The sequence below is a fragment of the Lacerta agilis genome, chromosome 5 (genome assembly GCF_009819535.1).
Source record: "Lacerta agilis isolate rLacAgi1 chromosome 5, rLacAgi1.pri, whole genome shotgun sequence".
Classification (NCBI taxonomy): Eukaryota; Metazoa; Chordata; class Lepidosauria; order Squamata; family Lacertidae; genus Lacerta; species Lacerta agilis.
This window is the reverse complement of record NC_046316.1, coordinates 41,826,420-41,851,475: the sequence shown is the minus strand read 5'-3', so window position 1 is coordinate 41,851,475 and position 25,056 is coordinate 41,826,420. Positions and strand designations below refer to the sequence as shown.

Below are 25,056 nucleotides of genomic sequence, written 5' to 3'. Positions count from 1 at the left end.
AGAACACTGATATAACTGTCCAATGAATATTCCAGAGTCTTTAAAAATCCAAAGCTCGCAATGTCAAGAATAGTGCAATAAGTTAAGAAAGAAACTCAGGCACAACAGTCAGATTTATGTGCAACTTGAGTGGAAATCAGACTGAAGGGAAGGAGAGATTAACCGCCACCCTAAACACACACTCTCACACACAGTTCTGCACCCCCTCACCCCAGTTCAAAACCATTTGTATTTCTTTTCACTTATTCATATTTTCTTGGCAGCCAAGCTGTAACGACAGAGAACATTAGAGGAAGGAAATCAAAATTAATTATGTGGCAGTAAACAAAAGCTTATTCATGTTTAGCACTTTGTCAGCAGACAGAAATGATGCTTGGGAGGAAAACAGGATTAAAATATATTAACTATTCTGCTTGTCACGAAATATAAGTGCCTTTGACAAGTGAGAGACATTCAGGAGGTGTTTCCTAATGAAATATGATAAAAGAATGGCCGCACTGAAAGACAGAGGAGGCCTTTGAAGAGGCAAATAAATCCTCACATGGCCCACAACCATGCTGATTCAGTGCTAATAGGTGAAGGGAGCTATCCTATGCTCCTTGGAAGGGTGGTTGCCAAAATATTCATTTATTGTTTATTTCATTAAAAAAAATTATATACCCCTTGATCGTGAGAAAACCTCAAAGCAGTTTACAAAGGGTAAAGCAATAAAAATTTCAATAAGAAGAATTAACACCAATAAGACTTTTCAAAAAGGTAAAATAATGATAAATTCAATATAGATTGAAACTTTCCTAAACTTTCTAAATATCTGGATAGGCTTGTCTGAACAAAATATTTCTAGCAGGTGCCCAAAAGCGTATAGTGAATGTGCCAGCCTAATATCAATGGGCAAGCATTTCAATTGTTTCTGTTCTTGAAATACCACTCTCATCATCCCTGATGTGAGATGTGGTCCAACAACATCTGGGGACCCAACATTGAAGAACAGTGTTCTAGAGTGCCTGTTACTGGAGTGCTGGTTCTGGATGTGAGGAGGAAAGATCCAAATTCCAGCTTTGTTATGAAGTCTGACATCCGATTTGACCAATCTTCAACAATTTAATTGGAAGATGCGACGAACCTCTACTTCACACTCTCCCCTTGTTACTAAGTAAATTTCTAATCAGGTTTTCTGGGTCAAATTTCAATCCACCCCACCTGTCATAAAACTCATAAAACACTGTGGGGTTCTGAAAATCCCTTAACTTAGATCCGTTTCGTTACAGAAGACTTCCAAACTGTTCTGAGTTCATTTTCAATTTATTTTACCTAATTGAATCTTCTTTGATTCTCAGTCTGTCACTTGATAAAGATAACATCTCCCCTTTTCATTTCATTTTGCCTTTTGTATCTTCCTGGTAAAACATTACTGTCACTGAACCTGCCATCGTTTATGTAAATTTCAATACTGACAAAGGATTTCCTGGTGAATATTCATATAGATGCCATCATTAAAGCGTACTTAAGCTTTTGCAAATTAATTCTGCAGAGGGTTTTGGTTTTTTCCCCATTTGCATTTGCATGTAATGCATTTAGTTATGATAGATCCCATTCCTTCCTAATTAAAGCTGCTATTCCAAAGTATTCTTCAGTTTCTGCCTTGGGGTAATATTTTTCTTTTCTATATTATATCTAATTTCTATTCAGTGCTAAAGATTACATCTTCTGGCTTTCATAGCAGATCACACTATCATCTGGCTGTAATCCAGCCTCTAATGAAAGCAATGGCAAAGCTGCGGGGACTTTAGCTAAGCTTTGATTTTATTCTACAGAGGGCCATGTTTAATAAGGCTCTTTAAATTTTTCTCTTTGCAAGTGAGAGCTAGATCTTTTAAACTTTTCACTTTTCCCAAACTGGAAAGGAAGGGAGATGTAGCCAATCAAGTTAGGTAAACAGACTCGCAGCCATGAACATCTGCAATCATTAACAGTGCGAACGTTTTCATTGCCATGCTTGGGGATGTGTATTAACCACATCCTTGGCTTTGAATAAAAACCAACTTTGAATGGAAGCAAGACACTTCATGTATGGCCATGATCATGATCAAATGGAAATTTCAGGTGGTGCGACTTTCAAGGGACCTAAAGAATGTACTCGCAAAACTGCAGACTGTTTAAACATTATGTTGAACCCTAGTATGCTGGGGCACAATATCTTATTCACATGTGACCACCTCCATCCTCTTTGAGCAGTCATCAGGATGTTTGGAAGACTATGCACATGTAAAGATAGTGCCTAGACTCCTGAAGCTCTGCTTGGCATATGACTGTGCTGTGCAAGGGCTTATGTGAGCATGGCAGAGGAAGTGAACAGCATCATAACTTGAACAACAACAAAAGACATCTTTGGCATCAAAAAGATAAGAAAGATGGTGCGAGTACAATAATATCTGAAGCATCATGGCAGAGCACCCATCTCTCACATGTTACCACCCATCTCTCACATAGGCAGTTGTAGGGAGAAGGGTTTCACCCTATCTTAATTTTCAATATTCATTAATAACATTTGTAGGTTGTCCTGGACTTCCATTAAAAGAGCAGCATCCAAATGTGATTGATAAATTGTAAGAATTATGATAGCCTGAGATCTAAGGAAGGAAAAATACATTTATCCAAGCTCTTTGGTTGCTCATTTCCTTCTGAAATGTTGTGAATGTACACTGTTAATTAAAGTTTTTCTGTGGTTAACCTGGAAATTATGCCACATTCTGCACATGCATTCAGCAGGCACTCTGAACAGTCCTTATGTGTATTTCTGGAACATTATATTGCTTTGTTTTATTTTTAAAAGGTGCAATTATGCTCTTTAGGGCATCATTTGTCATTTTGCTATGGCTACTGGTGAGTCACTTGCTCTTTAGACACCTGCCTCCTAGGTGTGTTATTATAATAATCCTAAACTCAAAAACTTGTTGAGATAATCACTTTGTTAGGTCCTATTCAGTCAAAATCACAGTCTTGCTTTTGTGTCATGTAGCTTTTGCATAACCATTTTCTGCCCCTGAAAATGTTAACACCAATCACAATCTGGACTTTCCAGACAATCCCAATCTTTGCCTTCTTGTTTTTACTGTTCCTTTCAAAAATAATGAGGTGCACCTTACTGAAGCAGGCAGGTTGTGCATGGAAATATCCTCTAAGACTCAACAGAGCCTTGTTTCTTTTTCTTCCTAACTCAGCATATGCACATGGGTACTCTGAATTATCCTGGTACATTTCTGATCTCATCAGTGGTCTGTGATAAGACCTGGCTTTGTTTCAGGTGATGGGAATGTTACACAGTTGCCATGCATTGTTGGTTTTGTAATCTTGGGGCTACAAAAACCACAGGCTGTTAATATTTCTCATCAATGTATCCTTATAGGAAGTGGTCTCTTTGGGATATGGAGGGGTTGACATAACAGGAGAATAAAGGTAACACAGGAATGAGTTGGTACCAATAACAGAATACTGCTGAAAATACACCACATAGTCCAAAATAACACCGGTTTGGGTAAGTCAGTTTTCTGTTTTGTTCTATCCTAAATTTTGAACTGCACGCTGTTTCAGATAGACTACACGAGCAGGAACATCAAGTTGTTTATTCTGCAGTTTTGGCATCTTTGTAAAACAGTGAATTCCACCCACCACAGATAAAAGCCCTGTTCACATTTACATGATTACTTACTTCAGTAGAGCTAAGTCAAGAGCCCTTGATCTGCCAGCAGTTGTTGATGGTCTTTCAACATATTTAATTTCAACCTCTGATTCACCTCTTGAAAGTTTAAACAAATCAGAGGATAATTGAAAGTGTAGCCCTCAGCATCCCAAGTGTTTTTAAAAGTTGCACAATTCGGGGGGGGGGGTGCTGTCAACATGGCCTCAGCATGCAATGTTTCTTTTACAAAAAAATATCCCAGGCAAGGTCACAATTTAAATATCCATCTAAATATGCAGATACTCTTTAGAGATAAGGCTTCCATTAGGGCTGAGCAGACTGAAGACAGGATGCTTTGTGAAAACATTTTCACCACCTTTGAAAGCCACCCATTTCTGCAATTCATTTGGGAGGCCTTTTTCCACTGGGGTAGGGAAGGCAGAGCCCTGACTGACTCCAGCTGCAAAAGCTGTGGCTTTGGGGCTAGGGTTTTGTATGGGGGGGGGGAATTGTAGTTATTTATCTTAATTTTTCATATCTTTATTTTAGATTTTATAATGATATATGTGGAAATCGTTTAATTTGGTTGTGTACTTTATGATGTTTTATTGTTTATTACTATTGATTATGCTGTAATTACTATTGGTTACGCTGTAATTGGAGACGCGGGCGGCGCTGTAGTCTAAACCACAAAGCCTAGGGCTTGCCAATCAGAAGGTCGGCAGTTAGAATCCCCGCGACGGGGTGAGCTCCCGTTGCTCGGTCCCTGCTCCTGCCGACCTAGCAGTTCGAAAGCACATCAAAGTGCAAGTAGATAAATAGGAACCGCTCCAGTGGGAAGGTAAACAGTGTTTCCATGCGCTGCTCTGGTTCGCCAGAAGTGGTTTAGTCATGCTAGCCACATGACCTGGAAGCTGTACGCCGGCTTACTCAGCCAGTAAAGCGAGATGAGCACTGCAACCCCAGAGTCATCCACGACTGGACCTAACGGTCAGGGGTCCCCTTTACTTTTACCTTTATGCTGTAATTATGTATTTTGTCATATTGGAAACCGCCTTGAGCATGGTTATATAACGATGGAAAGACAGTGTACAGATAAAATGATGTACGTATGTTAAAAGGTAGGGTAAAAGTCTTTGTAACATGGTTCCCTTCAAATAGCTTCTCAGGGTGAGAAGAACAACACCTTCTATGTCTGAACTGGCTTTGTGATATAGTGTTACCACAAAGCCAATTCAGAATGAGAGCTGGAAGCCTTGCTCCCACTTTGAATTGTCTTTGTGTTTTCGTCATATACCCATATCTGATTGGCTTCTTGATATTAGTGATATCATGCCATGTAGTGGTGTGTGTGGTGAGGTGGAGTCTCCATCCCATCAGAGGTGTCACTGTTGCTCACCTGGATGGGCTAAAGCTAGGCAGTGACAAGGTTGGGGCAGCACAGGTGCACTCTTGGCACCAATCAAGCACTCCAACTGTGCAGCTCCAACTTGTCATCACCCCACTGCATCCAGGTAGGAAGTATGTTGTGAGTTTCCTGTTTGACTATTGTGAATGGCTCCGACATTATAATTTGTCATGAAAGTTCAAAAGAAGAGGCCAGGAATAGGGTAGTGACAGCTTATAAAGTTGATGGTGTGCCCCAAAGCCAATGTAGGCCTCTTGTGAAAGAGCAAAGGGGGATTGTAATGCTCATCCATGAAGGCGTATGGAGAAGAACTCTCCCTGCCAAAATGCAGCACCAAAATTGCCAACAAGAGAGATGGAGAGCTTCATAAACAATGGCAATCAAGATAAAGAGAAGGGAGCCTGGAATGCACATTTCAGTTCCTTCAAACCCATCTTTCATGCTACAAATATTGGATGCTTAAACATTTGCCATGGCCCCAACTTTTGATTTTTCAATGGACTGAAAATCTGTACCCTGAGAAGCTGCGTAATAGACAAAAATTCACAAATGAAGCTTTTCGTAACTTAACAAATGTGGTGGGGATAAAGACAGCCTGTTGCTTTCTGCTGGTGTCAGAAGCAGCCAAACTCAGTTTTAGAAATATATTCCAAAGGGATTTCCCAGAAATAAATGAGCTTTCCAGATTTCCAGGTCATCCTACGATACCATATTATAGAAAGCAGAAAAGTCACTGGATTTCACTGCACAATCTGCTTAAAGCTGCCCCCCTTGCTTGTGACCTTCTAAAAATAGAGCTGTATGTTTCAATTAGAAACTAGTGATAAAACACGACAGCATTCTGCACCTCATCGTGTGGTGTGAGCTTGCTTTGAATGTAGGGCAGGGAAGCAGAAAACCAACACTGAAATCACCTGTAATCACCACTTGAAAATCGACACAGGATCTTTAACAATTAAAGTTTGAAAGCGACAAATAAAAATAGCCTGTTTAAACCCCTTGGAAGGAGTAGACTGCATAATAATTGATTGCATGTTCCTTTTTAGAAGATTGACCTTTCCTTCCAGTTGTGTGATGCGGAGATTTGCTTTCAGTACTTTAGCTATCATTTGCCTTTGTTTATTCCATTAAAGAAAAAAGGGGGGAAAGGAGGGGGAGCATCTTCTCTGCCCAGCACGGAATATCACTGCTGATCTCATTTGGTGTCTTCTAATAATTGCAGGTTTTAAGCAAGCTGGAGACATCAACTTTCGCAAGAATTAAGCATGCAGTGAGAAGGAACAAGGGGGAATATGAGTGGGAGTATGGTAATTGCATCCCTCTAAAGGCAGGCAAAGTGAAACAGAGCAGCAGATGGTGTCGACATCTAAAAGAAAATACAACGTGGACAAATGTAGACAATAGAAAAGGAAATTATGAGATTTATTTTTTTAAAAAAAACAACAACTCATAAGCCATGGTTCTACAGGACAACAAAGGCTTTCTAAAGGGCACTAAGAGGTGGAAATGATATGGCATCGCTGTAGACGTTAGGGTAGTGAATGGAGGGGAGGAGTCTGCTCTGACTCCACAAACATTTTTGCAGGTTTGTAAGAAGCACTGTGACAGAGGATTAAAAAAATAAAAAATAAAAATCCAGTAAATTCCCTTTGCTCTGTCTTCTCTATTTAATAGACTACAAACATGCCCTTGCTTCCAGTCCTATTCAGCAGAGGATAAACGTCTGAACCTGAACTACACAAACAGTGGGTAATTGGGTAAATTGTTTACCTGGACTTTGCCACTTCATACTGCAAGTGGAGGATTGTATCATCTGAACAGTTTCCTGCATAGCTAGCTAGCTAGATACTGTATCTATATAAAGCCTCTGCTGCAGTCAGGCAAAAACCTTGAAAGAGAATGTGGGAAATGACAATGGTCTGGGGAGTGTCCAGAGGGGGGCAGAGAGAGCTCTATGGAAGCCACATTCAGTTGGCAGGCCAGAAATCATCCTCCCACCTCCCCAGAATTAGCAGATTCAAGGCGTGGGACCTTCTGGTTTCCAATGCTGCAGTTATGGAATCCCCTGTTTTTGGTCAGGGTTTGAAACTTTTATTGCCATAGGTATTTGGTGTTGGAGATTTCTCTAGTGGTTAAAATAGTTCGACACTAGTTTTAATGCTTCTCTCTGGGCTTATCCATACTTTCTTTTGTTTCATGTTTCCATATTGCAGCTTAAAGCAACTGGAGGCACAAAAACGGACTCCTTTTGGAATAAAGCATTGTCCAGACCAATGGATTGTTATTCAAAACTTTACTTGCAGACCTTTCTTCAAAACAGAACAAAAGCATCAAAGATGCATCCAAATAATTCAATACAATATATTGTGCATGTCCAGTACAGGCTCGGCAACTTATGAGAAGCAAAGGTCTGTCTCTCTTTACAGTCTCCATTTTGCCTGGAGCTCTATTCACTCTCTGTAGAGGGTCTTTTTCACATTCTTACTCTCACAGTGTAAAGACAGCTCCCTTTCAAAATGGAGATTTGCAACCAAATACCCACACCACATGTTCAAAGGTAAACATTCAGTTTTAGAGCAGATAACATTTACAGTTAATTATCAACCAGTTAAAGCTCAGAGCCCTTTAGTATGCTGCCATGGAAAAACCCCAATGTTAGCAATACACATTTAGCCATTCTCCATTTCAGTGTCAATTAAACAATTATACTTAACATTCTAGGCACAGGTCAGCACTTTAAAGCTCTGTTTCTGAGCCCCTTTTTGGGTGCTTTCCCTATGAAAACCCACCATCACTGAATTGGAGTAAACGGCAAACCACATAAAACTTGAATTGCTGTTTGTTCTGATTCAGTGTTAAAGAGTGGGGTTTGGGGGGGGGGAGTGGTATGGCCAAAAAAGGGGGCCCCAGACACAGAGCTTTAAAGTACTTACCTGTACCTACAAAGCACAGACAAAAGTAAAGTGTGAATGGGCCTCCCCCCGCTATTTATATTTCTAGTTTGATTTGTACTGTTCTTGTATATTAATATATTGTTGTTGTTTATATTCCATTCTGGTTTGGTTAGATTTGTAGAAAATGGGATAGAAATTAATGAATAAATAAAGTTCCTTAATGGGGCAATTCTATAACATTCCACTGAAGATGGTTTATCCCTGACACTGGTGCACATCTCTGAGGTTTTTTCCTTCACTGCTCTGCTTAAGCACTCCAGCACAACATACCCCAGCTTCTCTTTAAAGGAATGGCTTTCAATGGAGTTGATCAAATTTACAGCCCAGATTTAAAATATTTCATGTTAGACTTCGTCTAGAACATAGCATAGGGCACCACTGTATTTTCAATGAACTTTTTGCTTACCATTAATAATAAAGACTATGTTTCTTCAGGCTGAAAGTGTACTTCTGAATACAACATTAAATATGAAGAAGCAGATGCTGTACTTGAGATTTGCCAACAGTTACACCACACATTTCACGTTGTTGCTGCTGCTGCTGCTGCTGTTGTCATCATTATTAATTTCATTTATGAATTACTTTCCATGAAGTATCCCAAACCATATACAAAGGGCTGTTTTTTATCAATGGCAATCATTTCACAATGCTGTATTGATTACCGTAGTTGCGTTCTGATCATCCTGGCCAATGCAATTTCATTTAAGCCCAATATAGGCTTGAGTTTATTTTCAGTAATCATGATTTAGAGACAGCTATGCAAACAGGTCATTCCAGGGTGTTTTGGTTATAACCTCTTAGCAGTTCTTTCTGATTATCTGCTGTGTTTCTCAATGAACAATAGTCCACAAATCAGAGATAGCAATGCTGCTGTGAAAGCCATACTTTTCACCTCCTAATGATGGCAGAGGTGAGGGAAGAGCCTTGCTTTTGCTAAGTCGTTAATATCCACGTCTTCTGTTTCCCCTCTTTGAATGGGGAGTTGTTATCTGTGAATAACTAGTAGAGTACATTAGCCTTGCGTGTTGCTTCACTCCACACACTGCGCATGGAGGGGGAGGAAAACTGCACCTTCTGGAATCTAGCCACACCTCCAACTTTGCCTACCAGCTTCACTCACATCTGAAAAGGAGAGATTGTGCATGGGCACATATTATTACACTAGAGGCTGCTGCCCCTGCTCACTCACCAACCCCATCTACCCACTACCCCCTTGCCTACCCATCTCCCTGTATGCCTGACCAAACCTCCTTCGCTTGATACCTCACCCAAAAGAACTTCCCTTATCACCTCACCCAAACCATCTACCACCTTGCTGAAAATCCTTTCTCCTCTTCCTTTGCACCTTCCTCCCCAAAAGCTTAGCCCTTCACATGATCTCATTTCTGCCCCGTTTTCTTAGCTGATGCAGATTCCCCAGCCTTGCAGTAAAGTGAGGTCACCATGATAAAATCCAAGAAGCGATACGTCAAGGTTTATTGAGAAAATAATGTTTAAAGTTATATTTCACAGTGTAACTGTTGTCTGTTTTATATATATATATATATATATATACACACACACACACACACACACACACACACACACACACACACATATATATATATATATATATATATATATATATATATATATATATATATATATATGTATGTATGTATTACAGCCCTGACATTTGTTTGCAACATCTTTATTCCACAAGCCACTTAAAAAAAAATCCTTGATATTTTTCTTGTTTATTATATTTTATGGAAGTGGAATAAGCAATATCTACTCTAGTTGTGCAGTCATTTTGTCTTCCGAGATAATAGCTCTCCTCATACAATCAACAGTTTTGTCCCTGATTACATTTTATTCTGTGAAAAAACAAGTGTCGGGAGTTTATATTTAGGCATGGATGAAGATTTTTTTTAATAATCTATTTCATATTTCACACAGCACATTTATTATTTTAGTTACTGACTTAATTAACAGTGGCGATTCCCCCCCCCCCCCCCCGTATCTCATAGTTGGATAATAGGTTGGAATGCTTGCCACTTAACTGTGCCTGGCACGTGATAGAAGTTTATTTACCACATCTAACAGGAAGTTTCAGATAACCAGGTGTCAAGTAAGGTGTAAGTTGACATCAGACTGCCTAGATGTTCTGCAACATTTGGCACAGAGGGGGGGAAATACCAATTTCTCACTTGTCATTTTTGAGAAACAAAGTTTCAGGTTATTATCATCCCATTGTCCTTTACATCACTGAACATGAAATATCACTGTTGCTTTATGAATATACTGCTTGTTGGCCAAACCACAAACACCATTTGCTTTTAATTAAATTTCATCTGCTTGTGATAATTTAATGGGCCCAAGGGCATTGCCCCTATTCCACTCACCCTGCACTCAGCTCTCACCTGTGGCTCCTAGAAGCTGTTACCATGCAACAGCGGCCACACCCAGGAACTGCTTCGACTGAACGACTAAACCAGGTGAGGAGAGCAGATGGGTGTGAAGTCCTCGGTGAGTTAAGGACTTCCCCTGCATGCAAATATATGCTCTGACAGATTGAGCAGACAAAACCAATAGTGGGTCCAATGGTCAAGAAGGCGGTTTCTGCATGTGCTGTAGAGGTAAGTGAGTGGCAGATGGGACTTATCAACCAGGGAAGGTAGCCCATCTAGGCCATGCCTCTAAACTTCAATGGGCCTACTCTGAGTAAGACCAGCATTGGCTACAAGTCAATGTATCTCACCGTGAACATAGGGTGAGGGGTCATGAAAGCCAGCCCTGCCCCAAATATCCCCAGGGACTCTATCACTGCCTGTTCCACCCCCAACTGGGAAGATCTGAAAGGGGATTCTAAGTGCATTTGAGTGAACGTTTGTGGAGAGGCTTGTATGTGTGTTCCCACAAACTCTGTTAGAACCTTCCTTCATATCTTTCCACACAATATGAAATCATAGAATTGTAGAGTTGGAAGGAACCTCAAGGGCTGTCTAGTTCAACTCCCTGCAATGCAGGAATCACAGCTAAGGGGAAGATTGGATAAAGATAAGGAAATGGGTGGTGGGGCCAGAGCTTATATCTTCTGTTCCATGAACACTTGGTATGCTCTCTTCAGGATCAGTACTTCCCTGTGCAAAACATGTTTACTAGGAAGTAAGTGTCACTGTTTCCAAATGCCTAGGGTTCAGGTGGGTTCAAATATGCAAATTTCTCCAGAAAAGACATACTGTGCTTCTCATTAAATCTGAGTTGATTAGTTCTGATCCTGATGCAATTATATAAAAAATGTTTTCCCAGGACTGTATTAGAAGTACAAATATTGTTTATTCTCAGCAAAAAAATTCAATTAAGAGAAGAACACAGCACATTCCAATTATATAATACCTCAGGCTTCCTATGACTCACTCAAACCTATTGGCTCCAAGTATACTGATGGGTTTAATGAAGCATAACAACGTAAGCAAGAGTAGACGAGATGCCACAGCGGTCACATCTAAATGTTTTGTGGATTCCCTATAGTCTTTACACTGGCTGTTAGCATTAACTGATTCTCAAACCATATTCTATAATCTAGATTACCTGCAAATATAGCAGATCTGTTTTGAATCAGAGCTTAATGTATGCAGTCAAACTGCAGGAATAAAATGCAGGCAATTCATCCACAGAAAAAGATTCTGGAAATTACTGGCAATTTGAAAGGAATATTCCACTTTAAGAATTGGAATGTTAGGTACTTTACAGATAATTTGAGCTTAATGCCTGGTGTTTAAGCATATTCACGAACTGAACTTCTTGACTTACATAAAACCATTGGTCCTGGCTTTCCAGGGGTTCCTTATTGTGCTCACCATGAGAGGCAGTTGAGGAAAAGAGCGAGGAGATATTCATGTCCCTGGCGCTGCTGGTGATGAACAAGGGTATCTGTTGCCAAGTCATGTAGTAGCTGATACCTCTCCTCCAGAGCAAATTGGCTGTGCCAGAAGGCCTCTAGGGGTGAGACACTGGAGTGGATACAACTTCTTCCTTAAGATTCACTCCCAGGCTATCATTGAGGCCTTACCTAGTAGCAGATGGTGTGATGGGGCTGCCCTCACCTGATCTCCAGGGCACAGAATTGCTGCCGCTTACTGAGAAGAAAATGCAAATGTCAGACCAAACCCCCGTGTTGCAAGCACTGAAGTGAAACAAAAACAAGGCAACACATGACCAAATTGCAAACATACAATATGTAATCACAACTTATATAATGTAATTCTCATCAACATAAAACAGAAATCTATCACTGATATTCTATCAGGTCTCTGAAAGTCACTGCTGATTATAAATAGAAACAAATAGAAAGTAATCCAATAAGAAGCAAGCTGAAAAGCTTTGTTTTATGAACTTCCAATGTAGGTGAAGAAGTCAACAAACTGTCAGGGTATAACAAACAAGCTGATCTGCTTTGTTTTGTGAAGTTCCAATGTAGCTGAAGTAATCAATGGACTGTTGAAGATGTACAGTGTTTCCGGATATAATCCACTGTTTCGTAAGAAGTTCTTCAGCACAGCAATGGAAAGTAGACGTATTTCATAAACTGTGAAAAATTACAGGGACAATGTCTTATATCTGCATAACAATGTAAAAGACAAAAGATACAATAATGAAGTACAAATGCTAAATACATACCATATCCGTCATATGAATAAATATATACTTGCAGAACAGCGCTCATAAACTTATGTAGTCACTGTTACTAAATTCCCAATTTCAAACAATATTGATGTTGATGATAATTACATTATATAAGTTGTGATTACATACTGTATGTTTGCAATTTGGTCATGTGTTGCCTTGTTTTTGTTTCGCTTACTAAGAAGAATCAGAGGACCAAGTTGGTAGGGAGGTCAGTGCAGTGCACACACACAAGTGGAGCCCAACCAGTGTTTCTGCTGTTGTGTTTGCACTGTGCTAACCTCACCAATGCTCATCTCCTCCCCTCTCTTTCCTGATAAGCAGCAGAAATTCAGCTGCCTGGAGGTCAGGTAAGTCCCACTGCCCCACCATGCTGTACACTACTGGCCTTATCTAGAACTCCAGCATTGGAGTAATTGACTTCTCCGCCCAACCATATTTGTCATTTCTATGGGAAAAGGTTAGCACCACTGGGTGGTAGGACTTTGGTTGTCATCCATCAGTTTTGGGAGACAATGGCAAAGTGCTCCTTCAGGGCTGAAGTCAAACTGTTGGAGAGCTTCAGCACCTGCTGTGGCTGTAGAGACCAATATGGGAGAGGCATATTTTGCTGCAGTTGTGGCAGATGAAGGTGTCCAGTTGTGCTGATGCAGGTGTACCATGGCATTTCTTCTCTCTGCACCCCTCCCAGCAATCATTGATCCTCTAGACACTGCTGTGGCTGCACGACTTAGCTGATGGGGCTAGGAAGGAATTTTATGTGCACTCATGATCCAGCTTCTAAATATATTTTTTACCATAGATCACTTGAAAATTGTTGTAGAAATGGTTGTGCACTGGGCTGGATGCTGTATGATTTTTATTGTATTTGCATTGCTTTTTATCATAGAACCATATAATTGTAGGGTTGGAAAAGGACCAAAGGGTCATCTAGTCCAGCCCCCTGCAATGCAGGAATCACAGCTAAATAATCCCTGGCAGGTGGTCATCCAACCTCTGTTTAAAAAGCTCCTTTGAATGAAAGTCCACTACCTTCCAAGGTAGTCTGTTCTACTGTCAAACAACTCTTCCCATCAGAAAGTTGTTCCCAAAGTACTCCATAAAGTGGCACTAGGCAGAGAGAGCAAATATAGACTTATTTTGTATGTAGGAGTAAGGGGAATGGAGGCAAAGGCCCCTTTTGTGAGGTGGAAAATGGAAAGAGGTTTGGCCTACGTAGCAAAAGGGATGCCACTTTCAGTATAAATAATAATTGAAAGTTCACCCATTAGTGTAAATAGGGTGCCATCCTCTAGAGTCCCACTTTTCAATTCCCCCTGCTTATCTTGAGTCAGCCGATTAGGTAAAACTGAAAACAGTCTTAGATTTACAGAACACAAACATACCTTTCCTTCAGCAAGAGCAGTCAACAGATTCACAGTAGATCTAGCCATTCTAGCAGGTAACAGTGTCACAGCAACAAGCAGAAGTGGATTAAGCAGCCACTTGCAGATAAATCAAAATTTGCACACCACACTCTTCTATAAATATCTAATTGAAAACCTAGAGTGACGTCGAGCAATAATACATCCTGACAAATGCTAGTCAATTCAGGTGACGAAGTATATGCCTGAATGAGAGCAAGTCTTTGGACATTTTGAATTTTTTACTCATAGCTGAACCGCCACAAGACTGCATTAAATGTGATGGATTCACTCCCTCTGGGCACAGTTTTATTGCTCAGAAACTCTCTTGCTGTGTCAAAGCAAAGTGGAACAATCCTATTCCGGATTCCAGCCTTTTCATGAAATATCAATACAATAATTTACATTATGTTCAGAACAAGACTGTGCCTTAAGTCCCTAATCCTGAGAACTGAGATCCATTTAACAAAAGCATTGTCTTATTCTGCCAGGGCTTTGGAATGATTCATATATGACAACAGCTACACAAAAAGCACCTACCCACATGGGTACTTCATGAGCCAGTATTGTACTTAAAAGATGTAAGCTCCATGCTTTGGTCTACATTAAGGTCGCCATATTTCAAGAAGCGAAAATCCAGACACCATGTTTATTGACCTTTTTTTTTTTTTTTGCAAAATCACGCAAAAAAATATGTTTTTCAGCTATTTTTTTTTTGGTGGGGGGAGAGGACACGGCCAAAGTGACATTGCCGACATGGGTTCCCATATAGCTGGATTTTCCCAAACATTTTGCCGATTTCCACCAGGACACTGCTTCCTTCCAACTGCAGTATTCTGGGTATGTCTGGGAAATTCCAGAAATTCTGGCACCTTCATTACATATCTTTAGGTGCCAGGAGAAAATGTTTCTCTATAAGCAGGCCTTCAGCTGATTAACATTCTATGTCCTTTTAAATGTGCTTGTGGGAATGGGTTTATCAGTTTGTTTTAATTTTATTACGTATTTTGTATTCCCATTTGGGGTTTTTTTCGGTTGTGAACTGCACTGTGGTCTTCTGATGAAGGGCGGCATGCAAATTTAATAAATAATAATGGTGATGCAGGAGAGATCCAAGACCCAAACCAATTTGAGGGATTTGCACAGTCATGCAGTTGGGGGGAGGGGTGTACTTCCCACTTCTGACCACATGTTTAATTACCACAACAACCATTCCAATCTTCTGTACTTCAGTGGTCAGTGCTCAGCAGTTCCTCTATCTGCTCCTCCTGTGCCAAATCTCTTCTGGTTCACAGGACATGCCACTTGCTACTTGGTTGTTAGAGGAGAGATTAAAATGAAACCATCATGAACAGTCTTCTGGGAGAGCATGCTGTCTGTTCCTTAGCAACTCACCATTTTTTCTGCCCTGCCTCATTAGAAGGTGGCAGTTTTCTGCTCTGTTTCAGTCATGTGAGCATGCTTTCTCGGACAAGCAGAGGGCTTAGGGATAGAGATATGGGGTGATGGGAATTTTTTCACTATATGCACTGCTGGAAGTTAGGATTGACCAGGAACAGTGCTTAATACTACTGTACCCTGATGTGGCCAGAGGATTATGCTACACTCTCATTAAAGGCACAGCTACAGATGCCAGGTGAAAAGCTCGGAACCCCAGTGAGAAGTCAGTGGGACTAGGGGAGGTTTCATGCATATAATGAGTTGCTGTTGAGAAGGCTGGGGGAGAAAGAGATTTCCCCAGGTGGACCTGATCTGATCCAGGACTGTCTCAACCTGATCCAGCCAAACCATGGGTTGACCCATATCTGCCTGATTTCATTTAGGATCTTGGATTCAGTTGGCTCCAATGCACAGCCCTAATAGATGCCATCCATTATGGAGAGCACAGTTATTTTGTATAAAGATAGCGCTTTTGGGATGGCATCATCACCCAGTGGTCCAGCACATGCACACAAGGTCTCAGCAGGGGTGTAGTTTGGTAATCTTTGGTAATATGGTGCCCTAAGCAAGGCTAAAATTTGGCACCCCCAAATGGAATTTCTTTATTATGGATCTTCTCAATTTTGTACACCCTTCCCTACACAGCCCTATATCCAGCACTGGTCCCAGATTCAATTCCTGGTATCTTCAGTTAAAAGGAGTAGGTAGCTAGGAATATGAAGTCCTGCAAAGCCACAACTAGTCAGCAGTAGACAACATTGGTGTTGATTGACAAAAATACTCACCTGGTATAAGGTATGTTCACCATGCATGAAAGGGAAGACAATCCTTTTTTATGTTTCCCATTTCCTTGTAATCTAAAGGGAAAGAAATGGAATTTGTATATATGTGCCCTTCATAATCAATGCTTTGTGCTGGTATCATGATGCGCGCACACAGCAGAGGTTGGAGCTTATCTTTCATGGATGTTTTCGTTGAGATTCTTGCACGGCAAGCATTTGGAATAGATGTCCCTTAGGATCCCTTCCACCTCTACAATTTTGTGATTCTTTGATATACCTTCAGCCTCATTACCTGTAAACAAGCGCTATCATCACATGGATGCAGCATGAAGATTTGCAGTGATTAGAATGTACACACTGCTTGCTTTTAATGAGACTTAGTCACTCTGCACATTTTGTGGTTTCTGTTCATCACAGAGGATATGTTGGTTAGTGTTAATAAATTGAATATAACAAGTATGTTGCACATCCACTGTCAATTTCCTTCTTGCAGCAGTTTTATTTTCTTTAGTTCTGAATGTGACTGAGACGATCATTATTTTTATTTACATGTCTCACAAGTATATACTGAGTAAGACAACCACTGCAATTAAAAATCGTAACGGTGAACAGTGTAATTAGGAGGACTCAGTAAAGTCTTGTTGCCATGCATGATTCTATATGTGACACAATTGGCTTATTTTCAGACATAAGAGAAGAGTTGAGGTTCTGCCATTGAATGGCATAATAATGTTCAAACCCTATATATAACTGATACAAGATTACATCAAGTTACACAAGTTGAAGAAAATGTCCAGTATTGACTGGTTTGTTGTTTTACAAGCTGATCTCATTCATTTATAAAGACAGTAGCAACACACCATTTATATATCACACCTATAGTTTTCACATACATTATCCTTACATCTCTGCAAGGCGGGTAAATTCTGTTATTTCTGTGTTGCAGGTCTGATGCAGAGCTGAGAGAGAATCAATTTTCTAAGATCACCTGTTGCGTTCATGGCAGAGATGTCTTGATTCAGGGCCCAATTGCTGTGCTCCACACCTCCTCATCTTTCTGGTCCATCACAATCTAACTATAAACAAGCCTGCTCTTCAATCATTTTAACTAGTTTACATCCTGCAAATCACTAGGAGGAAACTCAAGCTACTATTAATGTTAGAGAATAGAAGTTTCCCTGGTATTCTCTCTGCTAAAGATTTCTCCCTGTCACTTGTCCAGTGAACCTGGAAGTAGCAAGAATATGGAACACTAGTTTAAAGATGTTAACTTTATACTGAGACTAAATATTGAGGTCACTTGCAAGGGTGATACATTTGTTAAACATTCAACAACAATATGGTGACTGGTGAAGGGTAAGAGGTGAAGCTCAGTGTTTTTGCATAGCTATATGCCCCACTAAGCTGTTGCCTTCATGACATCATGCTGAAATCTGTTCTAACATGGCCCCAAGTTGGGCTGATCTGGCATCACAAAGGTGATACCTGAAATAACTCTTGAAAGAACCCCTTGATCTAATGTTTCATTCCTCCATGAAAAAAGGGGCACCATTTTAATTGCTTTTGTTTTAGACATCTCTTTGTTCACTTTTGCATTTTGTTCGTTGGATCAATGACAGAACAGGTGCTGGCTGAAACAGACAGATATTATCTCGGACAGAATCTGAATTCTGTCTCCTAGCTCAAAAGTATTTCAGTGCTGAATCTTGAAATCTCATTTCCAAACCCCCAAACCAAAGCTTGCACTCGCAGAATCTTTAGTTCAATGGTTTCAAGGAAGTACATGGTCTGATGTTGTCTATGTGTGGAATTTCTTCTGGTTATAAAGCCTCTGCTCTGGGTCAGAGAATATCGGTGCCACATGCAATTGTTACGCATTTTTAGAAGACAATATTTTATTCCACATTTTTCAGATGAGCATATAAATCTAACATTAAGTAGTGGAATCCCAAGATATTCTATAATAAAAGATCCCTAATTAGAATACTGTCAGACAGGGTTGATATTATACTCTCTCTCTATATATATTCTTCTACTGGAGTAGGTCTCAGTTTAGATGCAAAGCATGATAGCATAATTTGTTACACTGTAGAAAGTTGTCTATACTGTTGGCGCCTCTGCCTTGCGCGCTGTCTGTTCCGCCGCAGTGACAGACTAATGGGCTGTTTCCCGAATTTCTCCATGATCTCTTTGATCCGTGCCAAGTTGGTTTTGCTGATGGTGAAGTCACACCGGGTCGCACCCATGTCATAACCCACAGCACAGTTTTTGGTGGCAGCAGTATAGCCCTCTGCTTTTGCAGTGACGACGTATTCTCCAGGGTTTAGAAGGCGCCAGTAATCTCCATCGCTTGCTGTTGAAGAAGGAAAGAACAAATATTGTTATTCATTTTTGTTTAGCCTTAACTTCCATCTTTCTATTTAGTATCAAAGAGCTTATCCATCCTTGCATGTGAAATGATTGCTCTAGGATGGGGATTTTGGGATTGATACAGAAAAAAATTTAATTATCTCCAAGACTGGTCGCTTGTAACCTTGGGGATATAGCTACCATTTTCATGTTCTAGTTATATAGGCTTGATTTATTCAATTTATTGTTTCAAATTTGTAACGCTGGGGAGTCCAGTCCATGTTTAGTACCAGTCCATCTAGGTTTGCAACCGTTCTAGTCAAAGTTTCATCAAATAGCTTTAGATCCAAGACTGGGGCAGCTGGGGACATGGATCTCTGGTGTGGTTTTCCTCATGTCTCATTTTTGTTTGAGTTTGTTTTAAGTAAATAATTTTGGTCGCTGTCCTTTGTGCCAAGACTACATCTTCCAATAGTTTTCCTTCCCCAAACCTTCCCCAAGGAAGTTCTAACCAGCCTTTAGGAGTCATTTTCATCTGATGGAAAGAACACTGGAGATTTAAGGCATCTTTGTAATAATCTGAAAATATACAGGTTGAAGAATAACTTAGGGCTTGCAGATACTAACACACAGGTAGCATGAGCATCACAGCATCATCATTCACTTAAAATCAACCTCCACAATGCAATAGAAAGGATGAAGTGCAGTATACAAGTTTTGATATTATTATTATTATTATTATTATTATTATTATTATTATTATTTCATTTCCTACTCCACTGTTAGCAATGGAGGAGTAGGTAGATAGAAATGGATGCCACTGATCAGTAGTTCTGGAGATTCATTTTTCCAAAAGTCAAGAAAAAAACCAGGTACTGTCTGAAGAATCCGAAGAACACAAAGGAAAGATTCAATGCTCTGCAATGCATTTCATTTGATAATAGATTCTTGCATCCTTCAATAGGGAAATGTAGAAGAAGACTCTGTGTGATTATTAAAAATGTGAATTGTCATCATGTAACACTGGGTGTGTTCACATTACCACTTATTCCACGTCCAGTGCACTCCCACTGCTAGCATTTAAGTTGCAATCACACAACTTTAGCCACAACCATATAGACCCTGTAGTTTATCAACAACTACTGCTGTCTGGTGCACTCTTTCCCCCCTCAAACCAGATTCAATCTGACTAGAAAACTTAAGCTGCATTCACTTTGTATTGACAGCTGTCACACATGCGCAAACAACAGCTTCATGAATTCCAGGGGCATCAGGAGAAGACATCCCTGCCCCCTCTTTGATGTAAACAACACCATTGAAATCCAGCTTGAAATTCAGTGGGGGGGGGGGGACGGGACTTTGCTGTGTTTTAAGCCAATGTTGTGAACATAGCCACCATTACCGTGTTTATGTCTCATTCTATCCTTCCACAATAGTGATTTTTCTGCCTGGGAAACTAAAGCGTATGATTAAACTTTGTTTCAAACCCATTGATTCCAGTGAGACTCAATTGGCTGAAATCTAAATATTGTGAATTGGGCTGCTTATTAGCAGGCTGGGAACCTGTTGTGGATCACAGCAACACACATACACAGGGGGGTTCCTTTGGAGTGGAGTTAGTATGGAATATGCATGATTTTAACTACTGTGAGCTTTGTGGTATAAGAGAATGTTAACTGTTAGAAAATAAGAAATTATTATGCATGATGACCTTATCTGTGCATCCTGCAGAGTCTTCTTTATTTTTCTGAGTGCATAATAGGAACACAGGAAGCTACCTTATACTGAGTCCAACCGTGGGTTCAGCTATCTCAGTATTATCTACAGTCTGGCAGTGGCTTTCCAGGGTTTTAGGCCACAACATTTTCTCCAGTCTCTCTCTGAAGACGCCAGGGATCGAACCTTTGACATTCTGCATACGAGTCAAGTTCACTACTACTGAGCTGCCTTTTCTCCCAGTACTTAATACAAGTTGCACTTCTTCTGGAGGGGTTGCCATCAAAATACTAGCTTACAAGGGGAAGAGGTGGGCAAATATTTGAACATATTTTCAAGTTTCCTATAAACAATTGCTATAAAGAATGTAGAAAGTCTCTTGCAGTTGACATTTCTTGCACAACGCAGGGTATCTCGAAAAGTAAATTGCCTGCACTTTGTTTTGAAGTATTGTCAACATGTTGAATCTGGGTTATTCCCTGTGAAGCCAGTGACTTCCCTTGCAGATTACCTGTAGCCCGCTGAGAGCCTTTCTCCATGTTTCTGAGCATGGAATGCTACATAAAAACATAAAGACAACAAAACAGCTCCCTGTTTTCACACTAATGCAAAATGACACCGTTACTATTATTTGTCTTGCCCATGGGTAACTTACAATGCCCTGAAATACTATAATAAAAAGACAAGTTGCATTAATGGAATGCATGTTGATCATTGTTGGGCTGGTTCTGCTCATATTTGAGAGGATATGAATTGTGCCCCAGCAGATAAGTGGGTCATGAGTAGCACGGAAAAAAGCTTAAGCCTAACCTAACCAGCAAATATGCAGGGTAACTCCTCCACCACTTCCTGTGAGCAGCTGAGAGTTGAGACTAAACCATCTATACTATAGCAGTGAACCTGAAACACCTTGGCAAATTGTAGTAAATTGTTGAAATGCGACAGAACACATAGAGCAGGCTGATTGGTATTCAGCTCCACTCACTTTTCATACTGACCCTCAAAACCTATTTGCTTAAGAATGACATACAGCAAGCAGGTAAACGTTCCAAACAAAGCTTGCTCAAATATTTGATACCTGAAGCACAGGGGTTTTGTTTCCAGATTAAAACTGGAGGCACATGTCAGTCTTCCACTTGGAAAATATTATAGGTATTTTCTCGATCTGCAGCAACTGGCAGACATTCTGCCCCCATCCCCAATTTTTCTCAGTAGGTTAGTTATCCTGCCCTCTTTTATTTTTATAGTCTGGGCTTGAGGAGGAGACTTTGCTTTCTGGGCAACAGTGATGATGCTTCTGGGATAATGATATACCTAGCAGCTGTAAATATAGGCTGCATCAGGGAATGCCAGTGCAGCTCGACTTCCTCCCTTGCTATGGTGACACAAACTATACACTGTCCAAAGGAGGGTGTCAAGAAAGCCTCGTTTTGCTGTTCACTGAATTCAATGGGTTCTACTTCTGAGTAGACATGCATAGAACTGCACTGTAAAGATATGCTTCGTTTAAAAAAAAAACAAGCAAAAACTGATTTTTCAAGACAGTACATAACTGACATGCATACTTAGACAAGTTGTTTTATGGCATAAAATATGGGTCCATCATGCAGCAGCCTTGGCCCTGTATACCTGAAGGAGTGTCTCCACCCACATCATTCTGCCCGGACACTGAGGTCCAGCTCCGAGGGTCTTCAGGTGGTTCTCTCACTGCAGGAAGTGAAGTTACAGGGAACCAGGCAGAGGGCCTTCTCAGCACTGGCACCCATCAGCTTCCACATCAGATGTAAAGGAGATTAACAACTACACCACTTTCTGAACACATCTGCAGTAATCCCTGATTTAAGTGTTTGATGCTTTGCTGTGCTTTTATTATGTTGGAAGCCGCTCAGAGTGGTTGGGGCAACCCAGTCAGATGGAAATAATAATAATAATAATAATAATAATAATAATAATAATAATAATAATAATAATATATATCACCCTTCATCCATAGTTCTCAGGGCGGTTCCCAACATAAAAATACAAGATAAAAAAACACAAAATCCATAACAAAAATAGGAACTAGAACAAACCAATACATCCCCCCACTGTGCTGTCAAGTGGGCAGCTCCACCATCACGACAAATTTAGACCACAATAATGCTGTGCAGATGTTGTACCAAAGCCCATGCTCAACTCAACAAAGTGCCTCATTAATAAAGTTGCTAGCTAATTAACTTGGCATTGTGTGTTCTGGCCCTCCTTTCACCCTTCTCTTGTGACACAGAGGCATGCAATTACCTGTGCGAATGTCGTGGTTAACGCCTTCTACAGAAATAATAGCATTTGGAATCCCCTTGCCGTGTAGATCCCTCACCATGCCTTTAATGCCTCGGTGCACCTGTCAGTAAAATTAAGTACATGGAAGTGAAAAATTAGGCAATGATGGAAAAAGAGGAGACATGCCCGTCATGATGAACCAAATGATGTCAACTAAATCATAGAGAATGGTATTTTTGCATGATATATATGCTGTTCCAAAACTATGTAATTGTTCTTAGAAACAAGAAACAAGTAAAGTGATGAATGGTGCCCATGAATGATATTTTACTGGAAGTTTATGAATGAAGTCATTTTCTACCAGTATTGGGTGGATCTTGTGGGGTATATTCAGTTGGTATTTATTGACTGCATATGTTTATGCTGTTTTATCCTTCAAAATATGACACCTTAAACCCTACAAATGTTATTAAAATGATATCTACTAAAGCACATAAAAATCATTCCCCAAAGAGTAATTAGCACAAACACACACAAACTTGGAAAAAGACCATAGCTCCAAAGCAGAGCAATTGCTTTGCATGCAGAAGCTCTCAGATACAATCCACGGTATCTCCCGGTAGGGCTGGGAAGTCCCATCCCCAACTGAAATCCCAAAGAGCTGCTGCCAGTCAGTGTAGACAATAATGAGCTAGATGGGCCAATGGACTGACTTGATATAAGCCAACTTCCTATGTTCCTAAACTCCTCCCATAGGAAGGAATTGTGCTTCGAGCCCTAAAACACCTCCCCAATGGAAATAAAGAGAAAGTGACTCAGAATTAAATTTAAATGTTAACGGGCAAATTTTGGCCACAACTTTATTGAAGAATTACACAAGTGTGACTGGTATTGGCTTAGGCATTGGTATCAAACTATATCTGGCTCCTGACTGCCCTGCAGGAAGCCTGAAAGGGTAAACAACCAGCAGAGGGAACTCCATCAATGCGTATTGACTGGTGCTCACCCCTGGAGTCCCTGGGTCCTGGTATGGCCCTTACCCCTCTTGGGCTTCGGACAAGACCCAGGCCCCCGGATTCCTTTAACGGAATACCCTTTAATTGAAGGCACAGGTGATGACCTCCCCTCTCCTCCCCATATTCCCTTAAACCAATGCCTAACCTCCAAACCTTATAAAGTTGTGACGATTGATAAGGAGTAGACAAAAACCAAGTGGCCACAGCCAATCTGCCAGAATGGAAAAAATTCCTACTCAGCACTTTTCCAAAACAGATGACCAACCAAAGTCCAAAGCAAGGCCATAGACGACCTAATTAATGGGTGGGCAGGTGGGTGTTCGGCAGCGTGAAGCAAAAGGAGTTCCCCACATGCTGCCAGGAATATAAGACCCCAACCCCAAACCTTGCCATGCTGCTGATTATCTAAAGGCCATTAGCAGCCATGGCACCACTGGCTGGGGCGGGGCTAATTGGGGAAAATGTTCCACAAGGGCCATCCAGTCCAACCCCCTGCCAAGCAGGAAACACCATCAAAGCATTCCTGTTCCGGTAGCATGCGATTCATGGGGATGACAACATGTACGTATGTCTACTTCTGACTTGTACGTATGTTTATGTCTACTTCTATCAGAAAGAGACACATACATTACCAATCCTACTATTTCCATTCTAAGATCGGGAAATGGTGTCCCATGTTTTTCAAAAGCAACGTTGAAAGCTCTAAGTCTTGGGTCCAATGCTGCCATCCTGCTCACATATCAGACTTCTGCTTGTGCAATGTAACTTCCTCCTCATCCCTGCAGCCCCGCACACTTTCTAAATATGCTCTAAAGCTGATTCTGGGGACACATGGGTGTGTGTGTGTGGAGAGGAAGGGGAATTCCCATTGCATGAGTGGAGTTCCATTTGCACAGCATTGGACACAACCTCAAATTTCACGGGGCAGGCCCCACGGAAGTGATTTCTTTTGACTTTTCGGAACGTGATCTACCAAATATATACCTTTCTAGTGGAGCATGACCCAGATTTTGACTCAACTGCCCGTTTCTTTGGAAAGACTTTGCATTCTCCTCTGCCCCTTGATAATCTCATAGGCAAGTAATGGAAAACAGTGAGTTGTGGTAACCAGATGTAAAACACCCCAATTAAAGAAAAGGAATTCACTTGGAACAGAACCAGTTTTGAATCAGCCCAAGTGTTCCTATTTCATACCTGCTCCATGAAAACAATAAGGGACTCCCTGTTATTTTCCCACTCTTCAGGTAATTCACTTTCATGGGGATATTTATCACAGCCAACATATATGGACAGTTCAAAACAATTTGTATGTAGGTAGCTGAAGTCATTTATACCTGTCAATGCAATGAAAATGATAAATAAAAATAATGTAATAAAAATAA

General features: G+C 40.6%; 1 protein-coding gene across 1 annotated transcript in view; it reads right to left on the bottom strand.

Moving 5' to 3' along the window:
- Positions 1 to 17,723: 17,723 nt before the first annotated feature.
- The window catches only part of CPXM2 (carboxypeptidase X, M14 family member 2), a 66,638-nt gene continuing 59,305 nt past the window's right edge, over positions 17,724 to 25,056 (bottom strand). The window contains exons 12-14 of the mRNA XM_033149463.1: positions 24,869 to 25,008; positions 22,680 to 22,779; positions 17,724 to 18,687 (exon numbers count right to left, since the gene is read on the bottom strand). Of these exons, the coding sequence (XP_033005354.1) occupies positions 18,416 to 18,687; positions 22,680 to 22,779; positions 24,869 to 25,008 (512 nt within the window). The 3' untranslated portion in view covers positions 17,724 to 18,415. The remainder of the gene's footprint in view (positions 18,688 to 22,679; positions 22,780 to 24,868; positions 25,009 to 25,056) is intronic.